General features: G+C 36.2%; 2 protein-coding genes across 6 annotated transcripts in view; both read left to right on the plus strand.

Moving 5' to 3' along the window:
- The window catches only part of LOC113237549 (beta-galactosidase-like), a 29176-nt gene extending 11216 nt beyond the window's left edge, over window positions 1-17960 (plus strand). Inside the window, exons 1-13 of one of the 5 annotated variants that reach the window (XM_026474095.1) lie at window positions 412-705; window positions 2043-2226; window positions 3043-3197; window positions 4161-4311; window positions 4624-4687; window positions 6264-6358; window positions 9966-10143; window positions 10619-10840; window positions 10925-11052; window positions 11765-12040; window positions 14883-15017; window positions 15460-15666; window positions 16688-17305. In XM_026474095.1, the coding sequence (XP_026329880.1) occupies window positions 2077-2226; window positions 3043-3197; window positions 4161-4311; window positions 4624-4687; window positions 6264-6358; window positions 9966-10143; window positions 10619-10840; window positions 10925-11052; window positions 11765-12040; window positions 14883-15017; window positions 15460-15666; window positions 16688-16894 (1968 nt within the window). In that variant the 5' untranslated portion in view covers window positions 412-705; window positions 2043-2076 and the 3' untranslated portion in view covers window positions 16895-17305. Of the gene's footprint in view, window positions 1-411; window positions 706-1955; window positions 2227-2940; window positions 2981-3042; window positions 3198-4160; window positions 4312-4623; window positions 4688-6263; window positions 6359-9965; window positions 10144-10618; window positions 10841-10924; window positions 11053-11764; window positions 12041-14882; window positions 15018-15459; window positions 15667-16687; window positions 17306-17702 lie in introns of those variants that run through there. The other 4 variants (XM_026474096.1, XM_026474094.1, XM_026474097.1 and 1 more) reach the window with 4 other exon arrangements.
- Window positions 17961-20061: 2101 nt separating this feature from the next.
- LOC113237547 (CAD protein) overlaps window positions 20062-24058 on the plus strand; it is an 18825-nt gene continuing 14828 nt past the window's right edge. Inside the window, exon 1 of the mRNA XM_026474091.1 lies at window positions 20062-20128. The gene's annotated coding sequence lies outside the window, so the exon portion shown is untranslated. The remainder of the gene's footprint in view (window positions 20129-24058) is intronic.

The following is a 24058-nucleotide window of genomic DNA, read 5'->3' on the forward strand; positions in this document are numbered from 1 at the left end:
ATGCGTTATTATTATTATGAAAAGTATTTTTTAAATTGAAAAGTCATATTACAAAATTGAAGACTACGTGTTAGATAAAGATGTATGGAAAGACGACATGGGTCTGGATTCAACCCGTACAGTTTCTTGATCCTTCCTCACAAGGTAGCCAGCACAGTGAATGAGCAGTAGCTTAAAAATGACGTTTTCATGTTTTCAAGTATAAATTTATTTTATCTAATTGATTTTTTTTTTACTTTAACGGCCTGAGGTACGTTTTAAAAAATTATGACGGTTATCGATTAAAAAATTACATTACTTTGACTGTGTTTAATGGCAGTGTGATCAGTCTGACAGCCATTTGCCAAAACTTATATATTAATAAAATTAATCAATTCATCATCAATAATCATCATACATGTTAATCGCCCTCTTGATGATCCGTGGAGTTATCACGTTTCTATACATTGAATAACCTTTTTTCTTTTTTTTTAGACCTTGATATTGATCTCGTTTAGTCAAAGATAAAGAAGAAAGGAAGAGATAGTATATTCATCTAAACTTCAAAGAACTAATACACATAGAGTGGATATTGCCTCCCCCTGACTCTCCGCAATTACTGTATTCTAGTATTTTCTATATTTTGATGTTTACGTCATGATAACGTTATTTTATTTTTAAAGGCGAGTAACACTGGCGGGGCAATGGCAGTGCCCCCATATCTTTGTAAGTTAAAGCTCTGAGTGGCACTGCAACTGTTTTGGACAGGCGTGTCGCTTACCACCAGGCACACGACTTTTTCGTCCCACTTGGTATCATAAAAAATATACATTCGAAAAGTTTCGGTAATACAGGCCTACCTATGGGAATAGAACGGTGCACCTGCATATGAGGCAAATGCACAAGGCCACCACCACAGTATTGACAATTTGTATTAAATATTACTAATGTTGGTTTGCATATTGACTGTAGCTCAGTTAACTAAGCAATGTACACAACAGGAAAATTACACTAAGCACGTAATTAAATAAAAATCCCAAATAGCTCATAAATTACTGAATAATGTTACGCATGATCAGAGTTTACGATTCACGTGTCTATAGCTTGGCATTCTGTGCATTATCTTACACACCACACTGAATTTAATTTTTCTAAAATCTGTGATAAATTTCTGTTTTTGCTATGTTGTTCAGGTCACCTGCGTAAATCGATCTTTACAAATGCACATCGCGTAGCATGTGGTCTGTATATTACTAATCCTTTTCTTTGAGAAACCTTTTCTTGCGAGAAATCACGCAAAATTAATGTAAGAGCCTATGCACACACGGTGTATTTTATACGCGCCGTAAATGCGCGTTATCTGCGCGTATATGAACTGCGTGTATTTTGATAAGAGATGGTTTTAATTCTAGTTTTGTTTGTTAATTTCAGTTAGTTTTTGAAATGAAGCAACTACTGAAATTCCAAGTGTAAAACTCCAGTGGAGATAAGCTTCTTGCTTGCAACGCGTGTTGCAAGTTTGCGCGCGCGTTTGCTTCATATCATTACTAATGTGATATTAGCGAGTGCTCGGAACTGTAAAATTATGTAGTGATATTCGTGTGTCTACAGAAGAATTTGTGGTTGTATTTGTGATTACGGAACGCCACTACATGTGCAATTCTGAGCTCTCGCTGTTATCACTAAACAAACGTTGAGATTGAACTAAGTTTAGTACAGCTATAACTGCAATTCTAAGTCTATGGTTATCAAGGTAAAAATAGTTTTATACCTTTTTTTAACAGCTTCGTAAAAACTCCGGAGTACATTTTTTAAGTCTATGGATTATGAACAGTACAACATAATCCTAACAAAAGTTGAAGCAAAGAGAATTTAAGCACTACGTTTAAGTTGAAGTTGAGTCCTATCTGTCAAAAGTATATACCTATTTATATTCTAATACAAATGTATTAAATAATACGCCAAAGTTGGTGGTACTGACCTTAAATAATACCACAAAGAACCGATCAGCATTATTCGGCATCAATCTCATCGAGATTCAAATTAAAACAAGTATATTTCAGAAGTTATTTTAGAAGCACTTGGACCACTACCTAGATGTTCAAATTAAAAATAAACAATACTTGGATCTATGTATTATTAATATACAATATCGCCACAATAATAATTACAATGTATATAACTGGGCAAAACACACCTATCGAAATAATACCTGATGCCAATTATCCTTGCTGTGTGAAGAAAACAGTAAGTGATTATTTTACGTATTTGATTTTGAGACTTGGGAAATTACAAATTAGACTGCAAATCGAGTTTCAATTCTTACACGTTACCGATATGTAGGAAGAGAACAGAAGATTCTGTTCACGGTGGTTCTTAGGCATTCCGTAACATACTCATGGTCATGGATTAATGTAAGTTACGGTTCTTGATACGCACGTAACTTCTTCACTTTTTATGTCCTTCCATTGCGTATAATAGCGTCATTATACAGGAGTTTAAATATACATGTTTCTTTACGAGTATATTCATGACATATAAAGAACAACATTTATCCAATATCTTAAATGGAGGTTATAATCGTAAAAATGGTGTAACCACATTATTTATTTTTCTACAAAATTATTTTAATTACATTTGGATGCTATTTTCGTGCATAGAAAATATTCAATTTTCTTATACATGAAAATAGCATCCAAATAATAATTTAAAGTAATAATGTAGAAAAAAAACTTGAATGTGGATTACACCACTTATGCAGCAGCATGCTGTCTCAATTATGCGACAGTAAAATATCTAAACATTTTTAACTAAAACTCTATTAAATAACTTTCCTTTTTAATAATAAAAAATGGCAGCTGATTTATATCCAAACGCAATTCTGTGAACCCAACGCTGTGCGACGTGCTACATACAACGGTGTCAAAATATACCTCACTTCATTCATATTATCGCAGGCCACGATGGCAGCGCTACGTATTTGCATTTCAAAATGGCAAAGGTTATTGTATCTTTATATTCAAATGCATTATGTAGGTGTCACAAACGAGGTTTGTTTTACAGGTTCACAATATTAGCATAGTTGGCAACGAGTTTAATGTCGATGGACAACCGCTGCACATAATGTCGGGCTCGCTGCACTACTTTCGTGTACCGGCTGCATATTGGACAGATCGGCTCCGCAAATTGAAGGCGGCTGGACTTAACACCGTGTCCACGTAAGCACTTATACAGGGTTATTTGTAAAGTACTATACTTTTAGGACTATATTACTAATATCATAAACCACAACTTTTGTTCCATTAAGTACTTCTTACAAAACAATAATGAACTGTTCAGTTTTTGTTGTACTGTCTGACACTTTTCGTAGCTATAGAGCGCCTTAGCTATTTCTACCGCCAAGCCGTATTATGAAGGTTATACGTTCCGGTTTTTTAGGATATAGATGCTGGTGAAATTACAGGCACATGCTCTCACTTGTCAACTCGGCCGCCGTTAGTTGAAAGAGCGTAATATGTAATATTCGAAAAATGTTGTTATATATACTGCCGTAATCAGTAAAAAAAGGCCAATCGGTCACTATTTTTACTTTCCTAGGTGGATAGCAGTATGAAGTTACCGGAAGAGAAAAGTAGTTTTTTTGTATATAATTTCTTTAAACATTATTTTCTCGGTTTTGAGGTTTTGTCACAAGCGCCCTTTCAACTAACGGTGGCAGAACTCTCAGTGTCACGGACTCGGCGGCAATACCCCTCAGATCTTTGTGATTTATACGTCCGAGTGGCACTACTGCTTACTGCTTTTGACAGACGTGTTACTTACTTGTTCTTTTTGTTTGTCTTGCACTAATTGTTCGACCCGTCACTTAAAAAACAATTTGTTTAGATCTCTATAGTTGTGTAGCAACATTTCGCGCGTGTTGTCATTTAAAAAAGTGGTGGTGGGCACTTTTTTGTTATGACACAGAATTGTCACCGTTTAGAGCGATCTAATTAAATGCTTTTTTTTGTACGAAAGTAAAATCTGATGAATTAAAAGTCATGGAAAAAAGAATTGTTGTTTATGATGTTAGTACACAGCCCTGCGAGGTTGTTTGTGTTTTAAAAATAACCCTGTGTAATGCCCACATGCATGTCCATCTGCCACACCAGATGAACGCTCTAACTCCTCTTTCTTTACAGGTACGTAGAATGGAGCTTCCACGAACCAGAAGAACGGCGCTACTCTTTCTCTGGCGACCACGATATAGCGCAGTTCGTGCAAGCCGCTGCCGCTGAAGGCCTTTATGTTCTCCTGCGGCCAGGACCATACATTTGCGCGGAAAGGGATCTCGTATGTATCCCGTTTATAAAATTGTATAGCATTTACAGAAACGACAGTCCCTGCAGTAAAAACATCAAAACAGGGCGTAAATATGAAAATTAATATGTACAATAAACTACCAGTTAGTGTATCTGACTTGGAAATGGCTACATTCAAACAAACGTTAAAACTTTAGTTTGAAAATCACGCTTTTTATAAAATCAACGAACTTATGGATTCACCTGTCTTGTATAATTTAAGTCTGTATTTTCTGTATTTTGACTTACATATAGGCAATGTACTGTGTTGTCTTGGTGAATAAATCATTTTGTCGTGTTTCAGGGTGGACTCCCTTACTGGCTACTTGGCAAATATCCTAATATTAAACTACGAACAACCGATAAAGGTAATTTCAATTTCTAATTTCCTTGTTTTATTGTTTGTGAGAAGGATATCGAATTGACCTACCGCGTCCCAAGCAGAAGCCGCCTGTTCAAATCCGAGCTCGACTTCTGAGATCTCTGTCGATCTCTCTCTCTTAAGTGCGTGTAAATATTAGACAACATAACATACGTTGCTCTGGTCCCAAAGTAAGTAACTAAAGCACTTGTGTTATGGAAATCGGAAACAAAGACCACAAACCCCCAGACCCAGGACAATATAGAAAAATTCGTTTTCTACATTGACCCCGCCGGGGCTCGAACCCGGGACCTCAGAGATGGCGACACCATGATACTATGAGCTTTTCGTGAAGTAAACCATGGTGACGAAACCTGCACGTCAAAAAGGGTTCACAGCCCATGGAAAACGTGTGAAGTCCCTAACCCGCATAGAGCCATCCTGGCGGTCTTTAGCCTAAACCTATGCTTGAGAGAAGATCCGTGCGCCGAAGTGGCACATATAAATAGTTGATGATGATGACTATTGTGAAAATAATATTCATTAAAAAGAAACGCACTGATTCCAAGTTGCTTCAGCTGTACCGAACACAAGTATGGAGTACTGTTCTGATGCCGTAAGTTGAAAGGGCGCTTATGACAAAAACTCAAAACCGAGAAAATAATGTTTAAAGAAATGAAATTAAAAAAATATCTACTTTTCTCTTGCGGTAACTTCATACCTTATCCATTTAGGAAAAAATAATAACTAAACCTAACTTAACCTAACCTCCGGTTAAAAAAACCGACCTCAACAGTCATTCATCCCCTAGTTTGCCACCCTTAGAGGTGGAATATTTTCTTGAAATTTAAATGGAAGGAGAAGGTACCTCAGATGTGCTGAGGTACCTTTTTTCTAACAAAAAATAATCATCAAAATTGGTTCACAAATGACGGAGTTATTGCGTAACATACATAAAAAAATGCAGACGAATTGAGAACCTCCTCCTTTTTTGAAGTCGGTTAATAGTGACACGTCTGCCTCTTTTTACTGATCGCGGCAGAATACATTCATCATCTATTTTTGTTAAATGTCATGCTTTTCAGCTGACGACGGCAGTGCTGCCACCTATGGGAATTAAGTTTCGTTTGTTGTTCTTGCAATATGTCTAGTCTGGGCGGTACTCATAGTATAGGAAATTCACTAGCTTAAAACCAGGTAATTGATGAGGTTGTCTAGAACATTATTATTATGAGAAAATCCGTAAATCTGTGTTTGGATGGCATTGACTTACAAATATATGGACGACGGGTCTAATACAAAAACCACGAAAAAAATGTCCCAAGTCAACCTATTCGAAATTTAAATTGTTATGTCATCGCAGTATCGCGCTGTCCGTAGAACAAATGAAGACTAAAGCGGAGTGTCGCGCTCTGTATACGATTTTAGCGCCTTACAAGTGCGGACACTTTTTAGCGCGGACCCGACGTCCATATAATTGTAAGTCAATGTTGGATGGTTACATTTTTCCGCCATTCAAATACTCTGCAAAGCGGAGAACCACAATGTAACCGTCAGTTTTAATTATTTTTAATTCCTTACAGACTTCATTGAAGAAACAAAAACATGGATGGCAAAAGTGTTCGAACAATTGAGTCCTTTTTTGTTTGGAAATGGGGGACCGATTATATTGGTACAGGTGGGTATTTAACAAATCAATATGCAATAGTTTGTCTTTGACTACTTTGGTATCCCAGCTATTTGCATTGTGGGCAACGAAGAGGTAGGATCAATTCGGAAAACCAACTTTTCTAAATTGGTTCTGGTCGTGATGTTTTATGTTGTCCCCCACAGTGAATTCCGTTGCTCTAGCCCTGGGGGCCTACTATGAGCTTATAAGCGGCCAGCCAAGATGCATGCAATTCACTTGACGTGGTAAAACTGAAGTGCTTAAATTCGTATCATGACCTACACAAAGTTGAACGGGAATTTCATGGCTAGATGATGAGTTTTATTTTTTAAACGTTAATTGTTGTCTCTGGCTGGCTAGCTGACATCTAACAAGAGCGAGATGGAACTACATACTAAATCATATGAAAGAAATAGACAGATGTACTATCCCGGGAGCGTTCAAGTACTATTAACCGACTGTTCAAAATGAGAATAATTATATATTTTTTATTAATTTTATTATTGATTTACTACGTTGATACTTAGATACTTACTACGTTGTTTTGTAATATCGGCAACTTTTCGATCATACTTTACAATTTGTCGTACGTCAAAATTACATGTCATGTAGCCATTATCATTGAAATGTCTACGAGTTTGTAATTTGATAACATAATTGGTATCTTGTATTCGTACATTTTCATTGATTGCATTAAAGTAAAGTTTGGCACTATTCAAAAGTTATTTTACGATTTTAGGTAATTAAAATTATTAAAATTATTAAAATTCCATTTAAAACTTGCAATAACATTCATGCCAATAATTTATCAACAATATTTTAAAGATTGGGAACTCGAACTAAAATTTTCAAAAAATGCTCAATAGCTAATAGTATTTATTTATTGACAATTGGCTATATAGGCTATAGAGATAACAAATAATTATGAAACTGAAAATATAATAAAACTTAAACGGAATTTCTTGAAAATGTAACAAAATCTAAAAATAGTTAGTCACGGAGTAACTTTTTGAATTGCTTATTTTTACAGATAAGACCGCCACTTGCATGGCAAATTGCGTCATGATACGATTTTGCTATGAAAGAAAAGGTGAACGGATTTCGAATGGGGAACGTAAACTGCATGGACAGTGAACTGTTTTTGTGAGGTCATAGTACGAATTTGACAGGCAATCCAACTTACGGGCTTAAATAGGATTGCTCTAAGAGCTCATAGTAGGCCCCCTTTGCTCTCGTTCTCCGTCTAACATCCATCTGAAATAATTACTGTCAAATAAGTATCGAGTATGTAAACCATAGCGCCCAGTTACACGAGGAGAAAGTTTTCGGCGACCGCTCAGTTACCACGCCTTCGTGTACATTAATGGCGAATCTGAATTCTATTTATTATCCAACAACATTTAAATTCCTCTCAATAATATTACCGCGCGGCCGCCGCGTAGACCAAATTCAATTCAGTCTAGCCCGCGTGGCCGGAACGCTCATTTAATTTAAAACATAAAAGTAAAATGAATAGAGCGTAATTTGCCATGACAGTTAGACGCACGCGGTCGCTGCGCGGCGGCCCCAAAAGAACTTGCACTACGTTGATTTATGTCAAACACGGGAATCGAAAATACGTAACGTCATCTTAATGCCAACTGTCCTCATTTTGCCATTTTTGTAATTGATAACCGTTTCCGGTTGTCAAAGGGAAGTACATCAAATGTCAAAACAATGTTTGGCCAAATGTTTTAGTGAATTATTCGCATGAATTGTAATAAAATGGAAAAAAATATCGACAGTGAGAACAATTAAGTATTGATAAAAATGCGTCGCTGCAGCATTAAGAGGTGCGGCAGTAGAAAAAGCGAAAATCAACCTAATGTTACATTACATCGGCATTATGTGTTATTTTTCTGTCTATAAATCATACAATAGCCCAAATATCTCATGTAATTAGACTCATTTAAGTAGTTTATTCATAAGTCTTGCCGAATTTTACATTGGTTACTTTAAATAACCTGTTTGTTTGCATATTTTGATGATTGTTGATGACGACTATTTTGAGATAGTGTTGTTCTTGTAAGCAGACATATTATCGATATTCTGTTATTAAAACAATTCACTACGAGGTTTTTATTATTTCATTATTATTATTTTTAAAGTTTACCTACAAATGAAAAAAGAAAGAAACAGTAGTTGGAAATTATAGGACTACCGAACAGAATTGAATTGAATTGCAAAACCGAATTGGATCAAATACCATCTTCGTTTGTTCTCTCCATTTTGAAGAGTCAAATTTAAATACAACTTTGAATATTACTAGATTACTTACATGATAATGCAATTCCATCGTTACATTTATTGGTAAATAACTTTATATTTAATTTTGATTAAAATGGCTCATTACTTGTCTGGTAATAATAGCCTAGTATTAATCATACTTTGATTACAGTAAGTAAACTATACAAATTTGCAAACATAAAAAACAGTTTCAACATTCATTTCATTTGCATGTTGATATTGACTTATCTATGATTATGGTACAACACTAAATCCGCTATATGTGGTGGACATTTTTGGTTTAGGTAGGTACGTTTATTCCCTAGCTCCTTTCCTTTATTTTTTCCATCTTCTAAGAAATAGAGACGAAATGTTATTTAATTTGTATGAAAACTATTCTGCCCTACCATTACTGTGATAATTGCGCTCCGATTGGCCAGCCCGAATTTGAAACAACTGACGGGTGTCGTCAATTGTTTCACTTCAAATCGACCAGTTAACGTGAGCTTTGCAATGATGGACGAAAATTTCAAAATTACATATTCAATATTAAATTGCCGATGAAATTTAATTCCGTTTGTTTCGTAATTAGATGTTTTGCTGTTTGTCCCCATACCATCAAATGAAACAGCACGCCATTGTTAGAGATATTATTATGTTAATTACAATAAATATGTACTATAAATATATTTTTGGAATATACGGAGACGTACACACAGATCAATTGTTGGCGCTTCTATATTTCAGTGCAAACGAGAGTTGATGTTTATAAGTGAAGTATCACTGATGAGTTCACCAGGAATGTATGGCCCTTATTTCGTCTCTATTTCTAGTTATACACGATGCAAATAAGTAATACTCGACTAAATGACACTCCCTGGTACTCACAGTAGGTACAGGGGATTTTTTTTATTTCAAAACCAGGTAATTGGTGCTTAGTGTAATGTAAGGGTGCCAGGTAGTTGTTTGGCACTTTACTATTGTTCAGGCAGCTTACATAGTATAATAAAACAAATATGGTAACTAAGACGACATACGCAAGTAGCAACTTAGCTGGTACTGTGGCACAAGACGCGCTGGACGTTCAGCGCTATGCAGCGCGAGATTATGCGAATGTGTGCGTCCGTACACGGTGCGAGGCGTGCACGCACACATACAAGTCACGCTGCTACGTTTGTATGGAGTTACCATTCTTATCTTATTACACTATGCTGCCTAATTGTAGCACAATACAGCTAGACGACAAAGGTAAAAATAGTCGCAGAAGAATTTTTGATCTTTTACCTTCCGATTACAATAAAATTATTAGTTCACTTGTTTGTGTCACGTCAATATGTTTATATATCTTCAGGTGGAAAACGAATACGGTAGCTACGGCAGCGATATGCCATACAAAGAGCAAATACGAGATGTAATCCGCGAGCATGTCGGCACCAACGCCCTTCTCTATACCGCTGACGGTACTTACTCCAGCCTTATCCGAGACGGTGCGGTTCCTGGGACACTTACTACTATTAATTTTGGACCAGGTATGAAAAAAAAATTACTTGACACCTCATGTTATGAGGTCATCAATAGTAACACTAGCGATCCTTGTGAATGAGTTCGTCATTCGTTCAGGGAAGTACTGCCTCTTTACCTATTTCTGCTGTCAAGCAGTAATGTGAGCATTACCGATTTGAACAGTAAGGGTGTTGGTAAATAGGTAGGCATGGATAGGCGTGTCGCATAACACCGGGTGCATGATTTGTTCATCCCGTCGACGTCACTTGATATCATAAAAAAAGAAAAATTTGATGTTGAATTAATTCCATATGTTTTGACATGCTACATGCGCATTTGTGAACCATGCCCTAAAACAATAGTACATTCTATAAATTTGACCAGAGAGAGAGACTTTGCTGTGTAAATCAAACCAAGAATTATCCCAACAAATGTTTGAAATTTTTAACACTTTTTATACTCATTATTATTCTCGACAAGTAACATTGTTGTTATTTCTAGAGGCAAATATCGACAAGGTGTTCAATTCACTTCGAAAGTACATGCCTGAAGGTCCACTGATGAACTCCGAGTACTACCCCGGTTGGTTAACTCACTGGACAGAGAACTTTCAAGGGAAAGAAACCGCTCTCATTGTCAACAAACTGAATGAAATGATGATCAAAAAAATAAACTTCAATTTTTATATGTTCTTCGGTGGAACTAATTTCGAATTCACCGCAGGTTAGACTAATTTTATTTATTTTCTCTTAATTATTTCTTGAATCTTATTTCCATATAATTCAACTTACAGTTTTTTCATTGCAGGGGCTAACTACGACGAAAGTTGGCACAGATACCAACCCGATATAACCTCGTATGATTACGACGCACCGCTTAGTGAAGCTGGTGATCCAACATTTAAATATTACGCCATTAGGGAGGTTTTACAGCAGGTAAGTCAAAATTATTTTGTCAACAGCACATCAGACTTTTGTTCGAAAATCGCCTAACGGTACAGGATACGTCAATGTGTAGCTTGATGTGCTGTTGACTGTACATTGCTTGACGTCAGATTAGATTTATACCTCTGTATTAAAGTTATTTACATTTATAAATGTGTAGTAAGATGATTGATATCATGGTAGTAAAACAGTGATATTCAATAAACGTGATATTACAATTATTAAAGTGACGTCTTTAGTCAGCCGCTTGTAACTGTAAAGGCACTTAGCTGAGTGTAGAAAAACATTCATAGATTTCACGCAGATGGCGCTACGGCAAATAGTAATTAAAAACCAAAAACACAGATCTGCAACAAGCACATGAAACAATTCGTAAGGTCTTCGGGTTCGTTCCGTACCTCAGTTGGGAGAGCGATAGGCGCTGGTTCGAATCCAGCCGGATTGAAGGAATTTTTCTTAGTGTTCGATCTGTGTATTAATTAAATTATAACAAAATTGTGTAGTGAGATCTCACACAATGCGTCGGGCCAACACGTGATCAGGCAGCAACGGCAGGAAAGCAGCAGCTCATACCTATCACTACCACCGATACATAATCATATAAAAAATAAAATCCGCAATTTAAAGCCATTAATTTTCTATTTAGTATTAAATTAACTAGTATATGAGTGATTGTTATATTTAAATGTATTTTTAATTTCAGAACGATTCAAATTTAAAGACGGTCCCGATTCCGGCAGAATCTCATAAAGGCAATTACGGAAAGGTGTCACTGAGCAGAAAAATAAGCTTACTGTCTCCTGAAGGGCGATCGCGTTTGGGAAAGAAGTATTCTGATGTCACAGGATCGAAATTGCCGACATTTGAGAGTTTACGTCAGCGCGCCGGTCTTATGTTGTATGAAACGACGGTTAACGATACAAACGGAATATTGGAAATCAAATTGCCTAGGGATCGCGTTTACGTTTTCGTTGATAAAGTAAGTATTATTATTTTTAGTACCAGTACAGCTCCTTGTAAAAGAGTTCGTTTAGGGAAGTACCTATAGCACTTTACCTATTTCTGTCGCCAAGCAGTAATGCGAGCCAGTTTAGAAGGGTAAGGGTGCTTGTGAAGTTACAGGCACGTGAGACTTGTCAACTTGTGTCTCAAGGGTTTGCAACTGCTACGGACGGGCTTGCTATTAGGCGCACGATTTGTTCATCCCGTTTCTTGTTATCCGTAAAAAAGTAACGTTGACAATTTTGTCTTCTACCACAAAAGCTATCATTATTGTAATTTTTTCTTTTGGTGGTAAGCGACACCGCTCATATGCGGTACCGCTCAGAGTTTTAAATCACAAAGAACTGAGGGGTACTGCCACTGCGCCGGTCACACTAAATTACAAATTTTGACTTTAAAAAAGTATTCTTCGAGCAAAGTAGTTTTTTTTATTTATTTTCACATGCTGGTAACGAAAACAATAATTATTTATATAAATTAGTTTCCATTTATTAGAAATAAAAAAATACAAAATTATGCAAAAATATCAAAAAAAATTACTGTTATTCTATTCATTAGCAGAATTTCGACGACGTTTATTTGCAGCTCTCTTATATTCTGCTTCTGGAACATCCCGATAAATAGTCCAACAATAATCCGCCAACATTGAAACGTTCCACTTGCCCTGATATCGTTTTTCCATGTTTGCGATGTCCTGATGGAAACGCTCCCCATGTTCATCGCTTAAAGCCCCACAATTATCCGGAAATAAGTCCAAATGAGAATGTAAAAAGTGTATTTTCAAGGACATATTACAACCTAGTTTTTGGTATGATGATAACATATTTTCGACAAGCTCAGCATAGTTGTCACTTCTTTTATTTCCCAAAAAGTTTCTTGCCACAAGGCGAAAATCGTTCCAGGCTTGTTTTTCTTTACCTTCTAGCACAGAGTCGAAATTAACATCGATAAATAAATTTCTTATTTGCGGACCGATGAATATACCTTCCTTGATCTTAGCTTCCCTTAATCTTGAGAATTTCTGGCGTAGGTATTGAAAAGCAGCTCCACTTTTGTTCATCGCTTTTACGAAATTTTTCATCAGCCCTAGTTTTATGTGTAATGGTGGAAGTAACACTTTTTGTGGATTAACTAAAGGGCTATTTTGAACATTTTTTTGCCCAGGTTGAAGTGACTGACGTTGTGGCCATACCTTTTTTGTATAATGCTCTTTTCTATTACGACTATCCCATTCGCAAACAAAACAACAAAATTTTGTGTAGCCTAATTGTAGCCCAAGCAGCAGAGCTACGACTTTCAAATCTCCGCAGATTTGCCATTGGTGTTCATTATACTTAATGCACAACAAAAGAGTTTTCATATTTTCATAAGTCTCTTGCATATGGACTGCGTGAGCAATAGGAATTGAAGGTAAAATATTTCGGTTATGTAACAAAACAGCTTTTAAACTTAATTTAGAGCTATCTATGAAAAGCCTCCATTCATTCTGTTTATATGTAATGTTAAGAACTCCCATCAAACCACTGATATCTTTACAAAAAACTAAACTTTCAACCATTTCAAAATATTGTATCAACTCTTTTTGTCTAGTACGGAAAGCTGTTATAGCCACACCACTTTCTAAAAGATTCCACTGTTGCAGTCTCGAGCCTAGAAGTTCTGCTTTGTTCTTTGGCAATTCCAAGTCCCTTACAAGATCATTTAATTCAGCTTGCGTTATCATGTGTGGCTGTGATGATGTAGTAGGTACTTCGTATTCTGACATTGAGGAAATAGATGGTGAAGTAGATGTGATTTCATCTTTGTTGTCGTTAATTTTAGGAGGTTTGGGGATTGGGTGAAGATCGCTATGCGGCAGAGGGCGACCAGCCGATGGTACATTTGGATATACTATGGCACTTTTCTTTTTTTTAGAAACACCTTTACCTTTTCCGAATACTTGGGTTGTCAGGCAGAAATAACAATCAGTTGCGTGATTTGTCGATTCCCGCCATTGCATTGGCACTGCGAAACGAAGTGATGTTTTTTTGCCACTCAGCCAATTTCTCAAACCTGTAGCACACGAATTGCAGCAGAAATGTGGAACCCAGCTTTTGTCCTGGTGTGATATGTCTTTGTTAAAGTAGTAAGAATAGGCTTTTTTTATCATAGGCGATATAGAACACCTTTGTTTATTAAATATCACCTCTCCGCAAACGTAACAAAAATTGTCGGGATTATTCACACATTTCCGAGACATTATGTTATAAAATAATTTTTAGTTTCACTTTTTTTTCACTTTTAGCACATTTATTATTCAGTAATACAGAACAGAGCACTAATGTACGATATTTTTAACATTTGATGCCAACTAACAAAGTTAATATGAACACTGTCAAGTTGAATGAGGGTAGAATCGTAAAATTTGGGAGATAGGAGGTATCTTGAAAACTTAAACTAATAAATTACTTTTACTTATCAAATCGTATTTAGCATGTATAGACAAGCAGAAATTAGTTAAAATTATTTCGGATACTTTTGCATTGTAGACTAGTGTCACCCAAATTGACTAGTCCCATCCCCGTGTAATTTCATCAAGAACTCTTACCTTTCAAAACCGGAACTCATTAATGCTCACATTGCTGTTTGTCAACAGAAATAGGTTCGGTGGCAGTACTGAACTGGACGAACTCTTTCATAAGAAGGTGTACTGCTAATAGAACGTAATAACAATTTAGCAGTTTTAAGTAAGGAATTGCACGTATATATTAATAAGTTTTCGCGATTCCATGTACTGCCATAACCTATCTTCATAGGACCTAATGTGTCGTTTCTCGCAGGTATTCTCTGGATTAATAAACCGAATGACAAATACACACAATTTGTCATTGGAAACAACACCTGGTTCTGTTCTGTCTTTGCTGGTAGAAAATCAGGGACGAATCAATTATGGGTTACGTCTGCACGATTACAAGGTGGGTTTAAACTGCTCTCTTTACTTTAATAATATAGGTATCTAATCTTTTTTTTATGAACGAAAATGTACCTTCCATCTCACCTGATGAAAAGTGGCAATGGGGTTGACGATCCTGTATTATAATACCTATTCATTTTCGCCTTGAAAAGGCACAAGTTGTAGCGTTCAAGGAACACATTTGCAGACAGGGAATGCCACTTCAATGCCGTACGCCATGTTTTAAATGTGAAAACATAACGCTTCTTGTGAATCTTGCATAAATCCACAACACAGAGGTGGAACCCCAGCTTACGTCTAGTCCTCCCATAATGGAAATAGAATGGTGGAATGATTTCATGCGATTCAGTCGTACAGTCTCCGTGATATATATCTTGTAATCATTTAGTTGTCTAGTAGTTTTTTATCTCTCTCATAATAATTATTGTCTGATATCCTTACAGGGTATTCTAGGATCAGTAAAGTTTAATAATAAGAAATTGGATGGCAAATGGACTGTAACCGGATATCCGCTGGAACAAATGAATGCTGCAAGTCATACTGTGTCACAAACTAGAGATTATGGCCCGGTGTTATATGAAGGGAAGCTTACACTACCAGAAGGACAACATCCTTTAGATACATTCCTGGATACTGGTGGTTGGGGAAAGGTATTTATTTATTTAATGTAGTTGAATCACAGATACACTAGTCACATTTACTTAAAATAACATTATCAGCACAACCCGACAATGACGATCTCCGTGGTCGAGTGGCTTGCACACCGGTTTTCATGGTGTCGCCATCTCTGAGGCCCCGGGTTCGATACCCGGCCGGCTCAATGTAGAAACTAACCTTTTAATATTGTCTCGAGTGTGGGTGTTTATGGTGCAGTCGTTGTTTCCGATTTCCATAACACAAGTGCTTTAGTTACTTACTTTGGGATCGGACAACGCATGTGATGTTGTTTAATATTTAAAAAAAAAGTTGAAATACCTCGCCTTAATTGCAAACGTGTGGTTCATCGACACATATACAATAAAGACCCTAGTCTCTAATCGCCAATAGTCTGGATTTTCGAAGACGGAGTAAAATGACAGTTCATTGCGCAAAAGTGTTGCCCGCTTGTAAGCACCTAGTGATTGCATTCGATAAATATTCTATCGACTATCGACTGAATATGGGTCGCGCTTATGGAATAAATAGCCGAAAAATACTCCTCGGCCTATCATTCGTCCAATAGGAGTGTGTTGCGTTATTATTATTATAATTACTGAGCACAGGTTTATTTGAAATGTCAATTTTTGTAAGTTCGTACATACAATATATTTAGAACAATTTCTATAAAAAATACAAAGAGGGGACGTATTTTAAAGTTTTTCTTTTTAAATCAATTTATGTACCTAGTCAAATCTGCTTAATCTTGTTAAAATGTATATGAATTCTAATTTATTTCGGTACTACTAGTAAGTAGGCCAACTGACAACGTCAGAATTGTGATTGTTAACGTCATAACAATCACAATTCAGTCATTTTTGGCTAAATTGTAATTTCTGTCACAATCTATCGATAAAACTATCGACAACAACTACATGACTAATCAAAATTTTACGAAAATTGGCAACCCAGCAAATGTCATTTTACTACCGTCGTCAAAGAAGATAAAAATAAATATAGTACGTTTATTTTCAGGGATATATCTGGGTAAACGGGCATAACCTGGGCCGTTACTGGCCGTCGGCGGGCCCGCAGATCACGCTATACGTACCAGGAGTCTGGTTGTACGAAGCGCCGGCGCAAAACGAGGTGCTTTTACTGGAATTAGAAAAACCATCAGCTGACCTCACTATAGATTTCATTGACACGCCGAAGTTGAACGGTGGAAATTTTGCGAGTTAGCAAAGTAAGGTGATTATCACACTGCTTCGCGCCACGTAACGATGTGCGGGACGACGGAGTCATGCGCGGTGGAGGAGACGCAAACCTGCGTCAACACTTAGTTACAACACTTGTTAGCTCCGCGCAATTGCAGCGCTATTAATAATAATAATCATCATTTATTTAGGACTCTGAATCCATAGTGTTAGTATAACTTAAAAATCTGTGCTAGTATTGCGGCCCCGCGCCACATAGGGATGTCTAAAAACTGGGCGGATAAATCTAGATTAATGTAATATACAGTGTGCCATTTAGTAGCAGTAGCCCTCCGTCCAGGGAAGCTCTGCCACCTTATCTATTTATGCCGCCAAGCAGTAATGTTAGCATTACTGCGTTCCGGTTTTTAAGGGTAAGGGTGCTGGTGAAATTACAGGCACGTGAGTCTTGTCAACTTATGTCTCAGGGCGTCGGGCGCAGTGGCAGTGCCCCTCAGATCTTTCTAGCTTAATACTCTGAGTGGCACTGCAATTGATATGGACAGGCGTGAGCTTGCCATCAGGCGCATTGTCCCGTCACTTGATGTTATAAAAAAATCTTGCGTCGTCAAGAGCACGTCAAGCTTGACACTTTGTACTTTGGACCGTTCGTATCGTCAGCGGCGTAAATCTTAAATCTTATGTGACAAGCTTGACGTGCTCTTGACCCTGTGCGAACATACGTTGTAAGTGTGTTGTACTTCGCATGTTATCAATACAAACTAAAATAATAATATAATTCGGTACAACGTTAAAAACGCAGCGCCACACACTGTTGCATGAAGCGGAGCAGTGTGAAATAGGCCTTAGACTGTTAATAAGTACAAATTGTGTATATTATGTTGCACAGTGAAGTAATACAGTAATAATTATCAATTTCTAAGTAGCATATATTATTTCTATACATAAAATATGTCCCGTGGCATTATATGTCAATTGTAGTCAAAGTGACAACGAATTATTGTAAGTAATTTCATTTTTTATACCACAAATATTATTAGAATGTTGAAAAACTGTGTTGAATTAAAGATTTTTGTTGAGTCGTTCTTAGTTTATATTAACTCTCCATTTTTTTTAATTTTACCTTTAGTTCTTTTGTTGAAAATAAGAAGGGTGAACTGGTACGTACAAAAAAGAAACCTTCGCGGAATTCATTGTGTATTTTATTGTTGGTCTTAAATAGACCCAGAAAATGTATTCGTCGGTCAGTAAGCAGGCAAAAACTGGGTACATAAGGGGCAGATACCGCGTGTGATTCACTGTTGCTCGGCTTTTATTATACACACAGATATTATATTATACAGGTAGACCAATATTTTCCTAAATCTACGGGTAGGCCTCAAACTGCCTAAGCTGTTGTCATTTTCTTGATTCATAGAAATTGTTTTTTATTTTATTTTGTCCTAACGTTACTTTTCACTTGTAGGTACTAGTGTAATGTGCTTTAGTGAGTGTAAAAAATGCGCCTACTAAATGATTACTGTGAACAAAATAATTTTTGTATCAGAAACTTGATAAATACAAATAATGTTAGCCATCAAAAATGAGGTAATGTTAGCATCCGAAATGGCAGAGTATATTTACGAAAATTTCAAGAAAGTGATACATATAAAGTAGATACTACCGCCCTTTGAAACTCCGGAAAAACAGAATAACAGTTCTACATTTTTAAATTGTCACTTTTAATTACTAGTGTATTTAAAAAAAAAACTTTTATTCTGCTATTTATTTTTAATCTTTCCAAGACTGAGCGGTACACTTCATGTTCATAGTTGAAGTTTAGGATGTGTACAGATCTGGCGAATTCGCCGCAAATGCGCCTGTTTACGAAAGGCTCGCGAGCTGCACGCTTGCATTACGTTGACATGTATTTAATTGCACGCAGCATACGTGCAGTGCGCGTGCAGTATGCGTGCAGCGTACATGCAGCGCGTCAAATCTGTTCTGCACCCTAAGGTAAATGTAGCTTTAGTGTCTTATCTCTGATTTATAACTTCACACAGGCCCTCACATAACTTACTGTCTTAACTAGCCGTCGGCAAATTGTTAGGGCTGTGTATTTTTTATTAAGCCGTGGTAGCCTAATAGTTTGACTTACAGCCTCTCAAACATGGGCCGTGGGTTCTAATCTGGACTCGCACTATTGAATTTCTCGCAACTTATGAGCGTTTAATTTGAAATTTCCCATGAGCTTTTCGGTGAAGGAAAACATCAAAGGTTTACAACCGTCGGAAAACGTGTTTAGTCCCCAACCCTCATCGGGCGAGCGCCGTGGCGAACTACAGCTTAAACCCTCGCCTGCTCCGTGCCTAGCAGTGAGACGTACAAATGAGAATGATAATGTATTTTTGATTTAACACATCACATCTTGAACTGTGCTCGTGTTAATTTCAAAGTCATGCAGCCATACAAATATTTCTCCCGGTCCGCGAATCGAACTCGGGACCTCTGCGTGGCAGATCAGCATGGTAACCGTCCGACCACGGAGGCAGATTCCTATGTAATACATCTCAGTGTATTTAGTACTTAGTGCGGAAGCGACCGCCAAGGTCAATGTCGTATACATGAAACTGACATGCCGTTGACTCGTATATGCATGATACAAGTTATAGGTATGTGTATAATAGCGACGTATTAACGTGTATGAATTCGTAAAGAGCATCATACACAGCTGTCACGCGTCAATGCGACAGCCGCATGACGCTGACAGCGACGTCATATCTTAGAGGATGGAAAAAAAAATCTAAGCGTCATATAGACCATTGAGGCCTATGCTAAAGGCTTAAGTGTTGCGTGCTGCTAAAATTACGTATAATATTATTCCACGCAAAAGTAAAACATAAAAAAAACTACAAATAATAAAATTTTTAAGTACAACCTCATAGCAATTTTTATTATATTACTGAATTTTTCATAATCAGAGAGCTTGTTAAACGAAATAGGAACGACTAAATCAACATGAACCTTTCCCGTACCAATCGCTTTGCTCCAATGGGGCCTGAACATGTGACGTGAGAAAGAGATAGATGTTTGACCGTTTTAATGTGAGTGACTGAGATGATGAACCGGTTGACAGCGCGGGGACGGCGGGGTCTGATAACGCGACGCCGGCGCAGGTTTTAACCTCGGTCTGTCGTCGTGCATACTTCGGCAGCGCCGGAGTGTTCCGCGACGATAACGCATAAAACCACGTGGCCGGCAAATCGAACCTATAAACTGAGTAAGTAATTTTTATTTCAACCCAACTACAGACAGTATATACACTACATATTTTAAACATCTCATTGTAAAGCAATTTGTAACTTAAGTTAATGGGAATAACGGTAATTCGAATTCAGTAGGAAACGTGCGTAAATACGAAATTATCGTCCGTTATTAGTATATTTACTTATAATATTTTTTTTAAAAAAACAAGACTTATTTGACTCTGTTTATATAATTAAATTCCTCTTCCTATAAAATACATAATTTTTATCTTGCGATCCTTTTCATTCTTATCTATTGTGCTTTCAAACCGCACAAGGATGTGCTTAGTCTTCCGCGTAGACGTAAGCTGAAACTTGGAACATAAAAACTTGAAACTTACACTTCGCAATAGCAATGCTGCTTGGAATTAAACCTTGCAATCAAATAATAATTAAGTTCGAATATAGTCAGTGGCCGATTTGCCCTTTGGCCCAGTAGGCCCGGGCCTAGGGCGACCAGATTTTAGGGGCGGCCAATCGTGACAAAAAATTCACTGTTTATATAACAAGAAATAATTCAGTACCTAAATATTTTTAAGGCTCACGCACACTATGCGGGCCCCACTGCACCGCATCGTACTAGAATAATCTTCCTAAATCACTGTCGTACCTTTTATGTATAAAATATAGATATGTTACAAGTCTAAAATGTAATCACTACATCACTATATTATTATCATTACCGCGTCTATCTGTCTGTCTGAACTCAAAACAGAACAGATTTTGTTGCGGTTTCCCCCAATAGATAGCGTGATTCATGAGGAAGGTTTAAGTGTATAATTTATTTATTTTTGTGTAAGTTGGCTAAAATATGATAATAAATGTTGAAGATGTCGGAAAAAATCATGCCGGCAGGACGCTTTACTGGCATGCGTCCCGTAAACTGACAGAGACATATCAATTCAATGTTCTAGAAAAATATTAAATACTAAATTTCTGAATCGATTTCAATAAAAGTTGGCAATAAAGTAAATTCATTATGTAGTTTAGCAGTATGATAAGTGCTGAGAAAGGGACGGCTGGTACTGACTACATGGCCTGGGCCATAGATTGCAAATCCGCCAATGACTATAGCGTTATAGCATGGTGATACTTTTAATCTTCACTATGTTTCTAAGAACAACAGTGGAACTAATATTACGAGTTGCATAAGCCATGAGTATGTCATTTTTAATACAAACTACTAAGTTTCAGTTTGAGTGAAGAATTGTTTTATTAAATACTGATTCGTGAAACCATCTGTGCTATGTTCTGTTGTTCTGTATGTTATGTTGAGTTTATTTCCAGACTCTTTAGATTGATACGAAATAAATGAAAATCCACTTAATTACGTATGCTACATATATACAGGGTGTTACAAAAATGCTTAGCCAAACTTCCGTTGGTTCCGTCATGTTAATGATGACAAACAAAACATAATAGGCAAAAAATTTTGAAAGTGTGTTAGATAAATTTATTTCCTCCTTATGGAATATTGATTGAGCGCACTTATTATATACAGTATTTAAATTAAATTAAATTATTTATTAAACAAATTGTATTGCTATCGTTAGTATAATCTATGACTAGCAGCGGTCTTGTGTTCGTCTATTTATTTTCTTTTTAAGTTGTAATTTGGCTGACTGAAAAACCTTAACGTTACTGCCTATATATATAGAGTCACGGCCTTCCTATTACAGGCTTGTCTTGTGAATTAGACGCCTTTATTGCTTATCAGCACATCAGTTTCATTCTCTTGCAACGTAACAACATCACAACGTACACGAGTATATTACGCATAAGTTACTTTATATAATATAATCTTCTACGAGAACAACAGAATCATTTAGTTCATATTGTAAATGTCACAAGGTCACAATATTACAATTTAATCATTCATTCATTCGTTCATTCATTCATTCATTCATAAATGATAATAAAATATAAATAAACACAAAGTTTAAAAAATATAAATAAACACAAAATACAACGACGTTCATTAAAAATAAAATAAAATGTTTATTTATTCCAAGGTATATACCAAAAACAAACCAAAAGCAAACCAATTTTTACAAATGTATGAATAAATTTTTTACGTAAAACGAATTTATATTTTAAATTAGGCTTCCATTGTTGAGGGTGTAAAAATTAAGCCCGGTTTTCTCTGTTACATAGTTCACATTCATTTTTTTATTATTTTGAATTGTACAGTCACATATAACAATGGAACTATAATTTTGAAAACAATGGCCAAAAAAGAATAATACAGCGAAGAATGTTACGGTTATGATGCAGGTCGCCAGCACTCATAAAGTAGCATGTAGTATGTATACATTCTGTCCTTGCCATAGATCCTTCGCTCCGCCCAAATTTGTGAAACAAATATATGCCTGAAGTTCGCGTGACATGCGACAGGAGATGTTGAATTTTGCGCATTAAAAGTACCAAATTCGTTTTAACGGAATAACTCTAAAACTAAAGGAATTAAAAAAAATCCGTAGTGACAGTTCTCGATCATGCATAAATATAATTATCTAATTTTTGTCCTAATAACCTGTAGCATTTCGAGGAAGAATCGAAAAAATGTGAAAATTAGATATAATTTCGTGATATACATTACATTACATACATTTAGTGGATATACCCCTCTAAAATCAAATCGAAGATTAGGATTTTTTCCTCTGCTCCCTCTTAATCTATCTCCAATAAACTTTAGGACTTACAATTAATTTAAGGAAAATTAAATATCAAGCATTTAGGTCTAAATTCCCTCCTACAGGAGCCATTGATTTTCCCACACCGTATATTTCAAATAGACAAATCGATGGACGTAAATAGCAAATGCTGCAATGTAGGAACTTTCTCCATACGAGTCTATACTCGGTTCAAGTACAAGGTTAATTACTGCTATTATAATTACAAGGAACCGTCAAGTGTCATTCAGAAATAAATGTTATTAACCTACATTACACACTCTCGCTGATTATAAAACAACAAAACAATTATTATAGAACAGCAAACATTTTTTTTTTCAAAATAAACAAACGTAATCCAGCTATTTAAAAATGGGACATTCGCAAAGTCACCTCCATTACTTTCAATTTGGTTTCAATTTTGACTCATTAAAATCGACCGAATCGTATAGAGCGTTGCAATTTTTTGTGAACCTCAGTATTTTTCGTCTTGCAATGAGTTCATTTTGAGCGCTTGGTGGACTGTAGATGTTATCATTGAATGAAATTGCTTTAGGCAACGATATCTATGTTTAGTATAATTGGTATATGAATAAATGAATACTGAATATTGATTATTATGATATTTGTTCTTTTATATCTAGAGTAACCAATATGTTAGGCAAATTGATGAATTGATGAGAACCGTTTTCTACTCGTTCTTGGCTACTGCTACTTTGGGTTCCAAAGGAGTTGTTCCTCTAATGGTACTAATATAACTGGAAAATTTTACCGGGCTATTAGTTGGTTTTTTGTAACGAGCTCTCAAAATCTAGAAAGTCTGAATTAATAACAAATTATTTTTGACCTGCAATTTCCAAAAAATCATTAGGGATTCCAGTGTTCCTGGTAATTACTTTAACATATCTACCACACTTTTGTTTTAAATAAATAAATTAAAAATTAGGGTCACAATATTTTTTTTATTATTTTGGTAAGCTCTTTATTTCCAGCTTAAGTGTAGGAAAAATTTGAGGCTGGTTAAATTTTTCTGGGAATAAAGTATACCAAGCTCCATACTAATTCCGTACAAATATTTTTGCTTTAGTTGAATTTCTATCATGTTTTTGTTGAATATGTGCATACAAAATTTAACTTTTGTTGCACAATGTATACTTAGCACACTGTGGACCCCGCTACGCTAATGTATTAGGGGTTAAAGTATGAAATTGCCGTTTTATTGCAATAGGTTCT

Source organism: Hyposmocoma kahamanoa, unplaced genomic scaffold (assembly GCF_003589595.1).
Source record: "Hyposmocoma kahamanoa isolate Upper Pololo Valley unplaced genomic scaffold, ASM358959v1 93, whole genome shotgun sequence".
NCBI lineage: Eukaryota > Metazoa > Arthropoda > Insecta > Lepidoptera > Cosmopterigidae > Hyposmocoma > Hyposmocoma kahamanoa.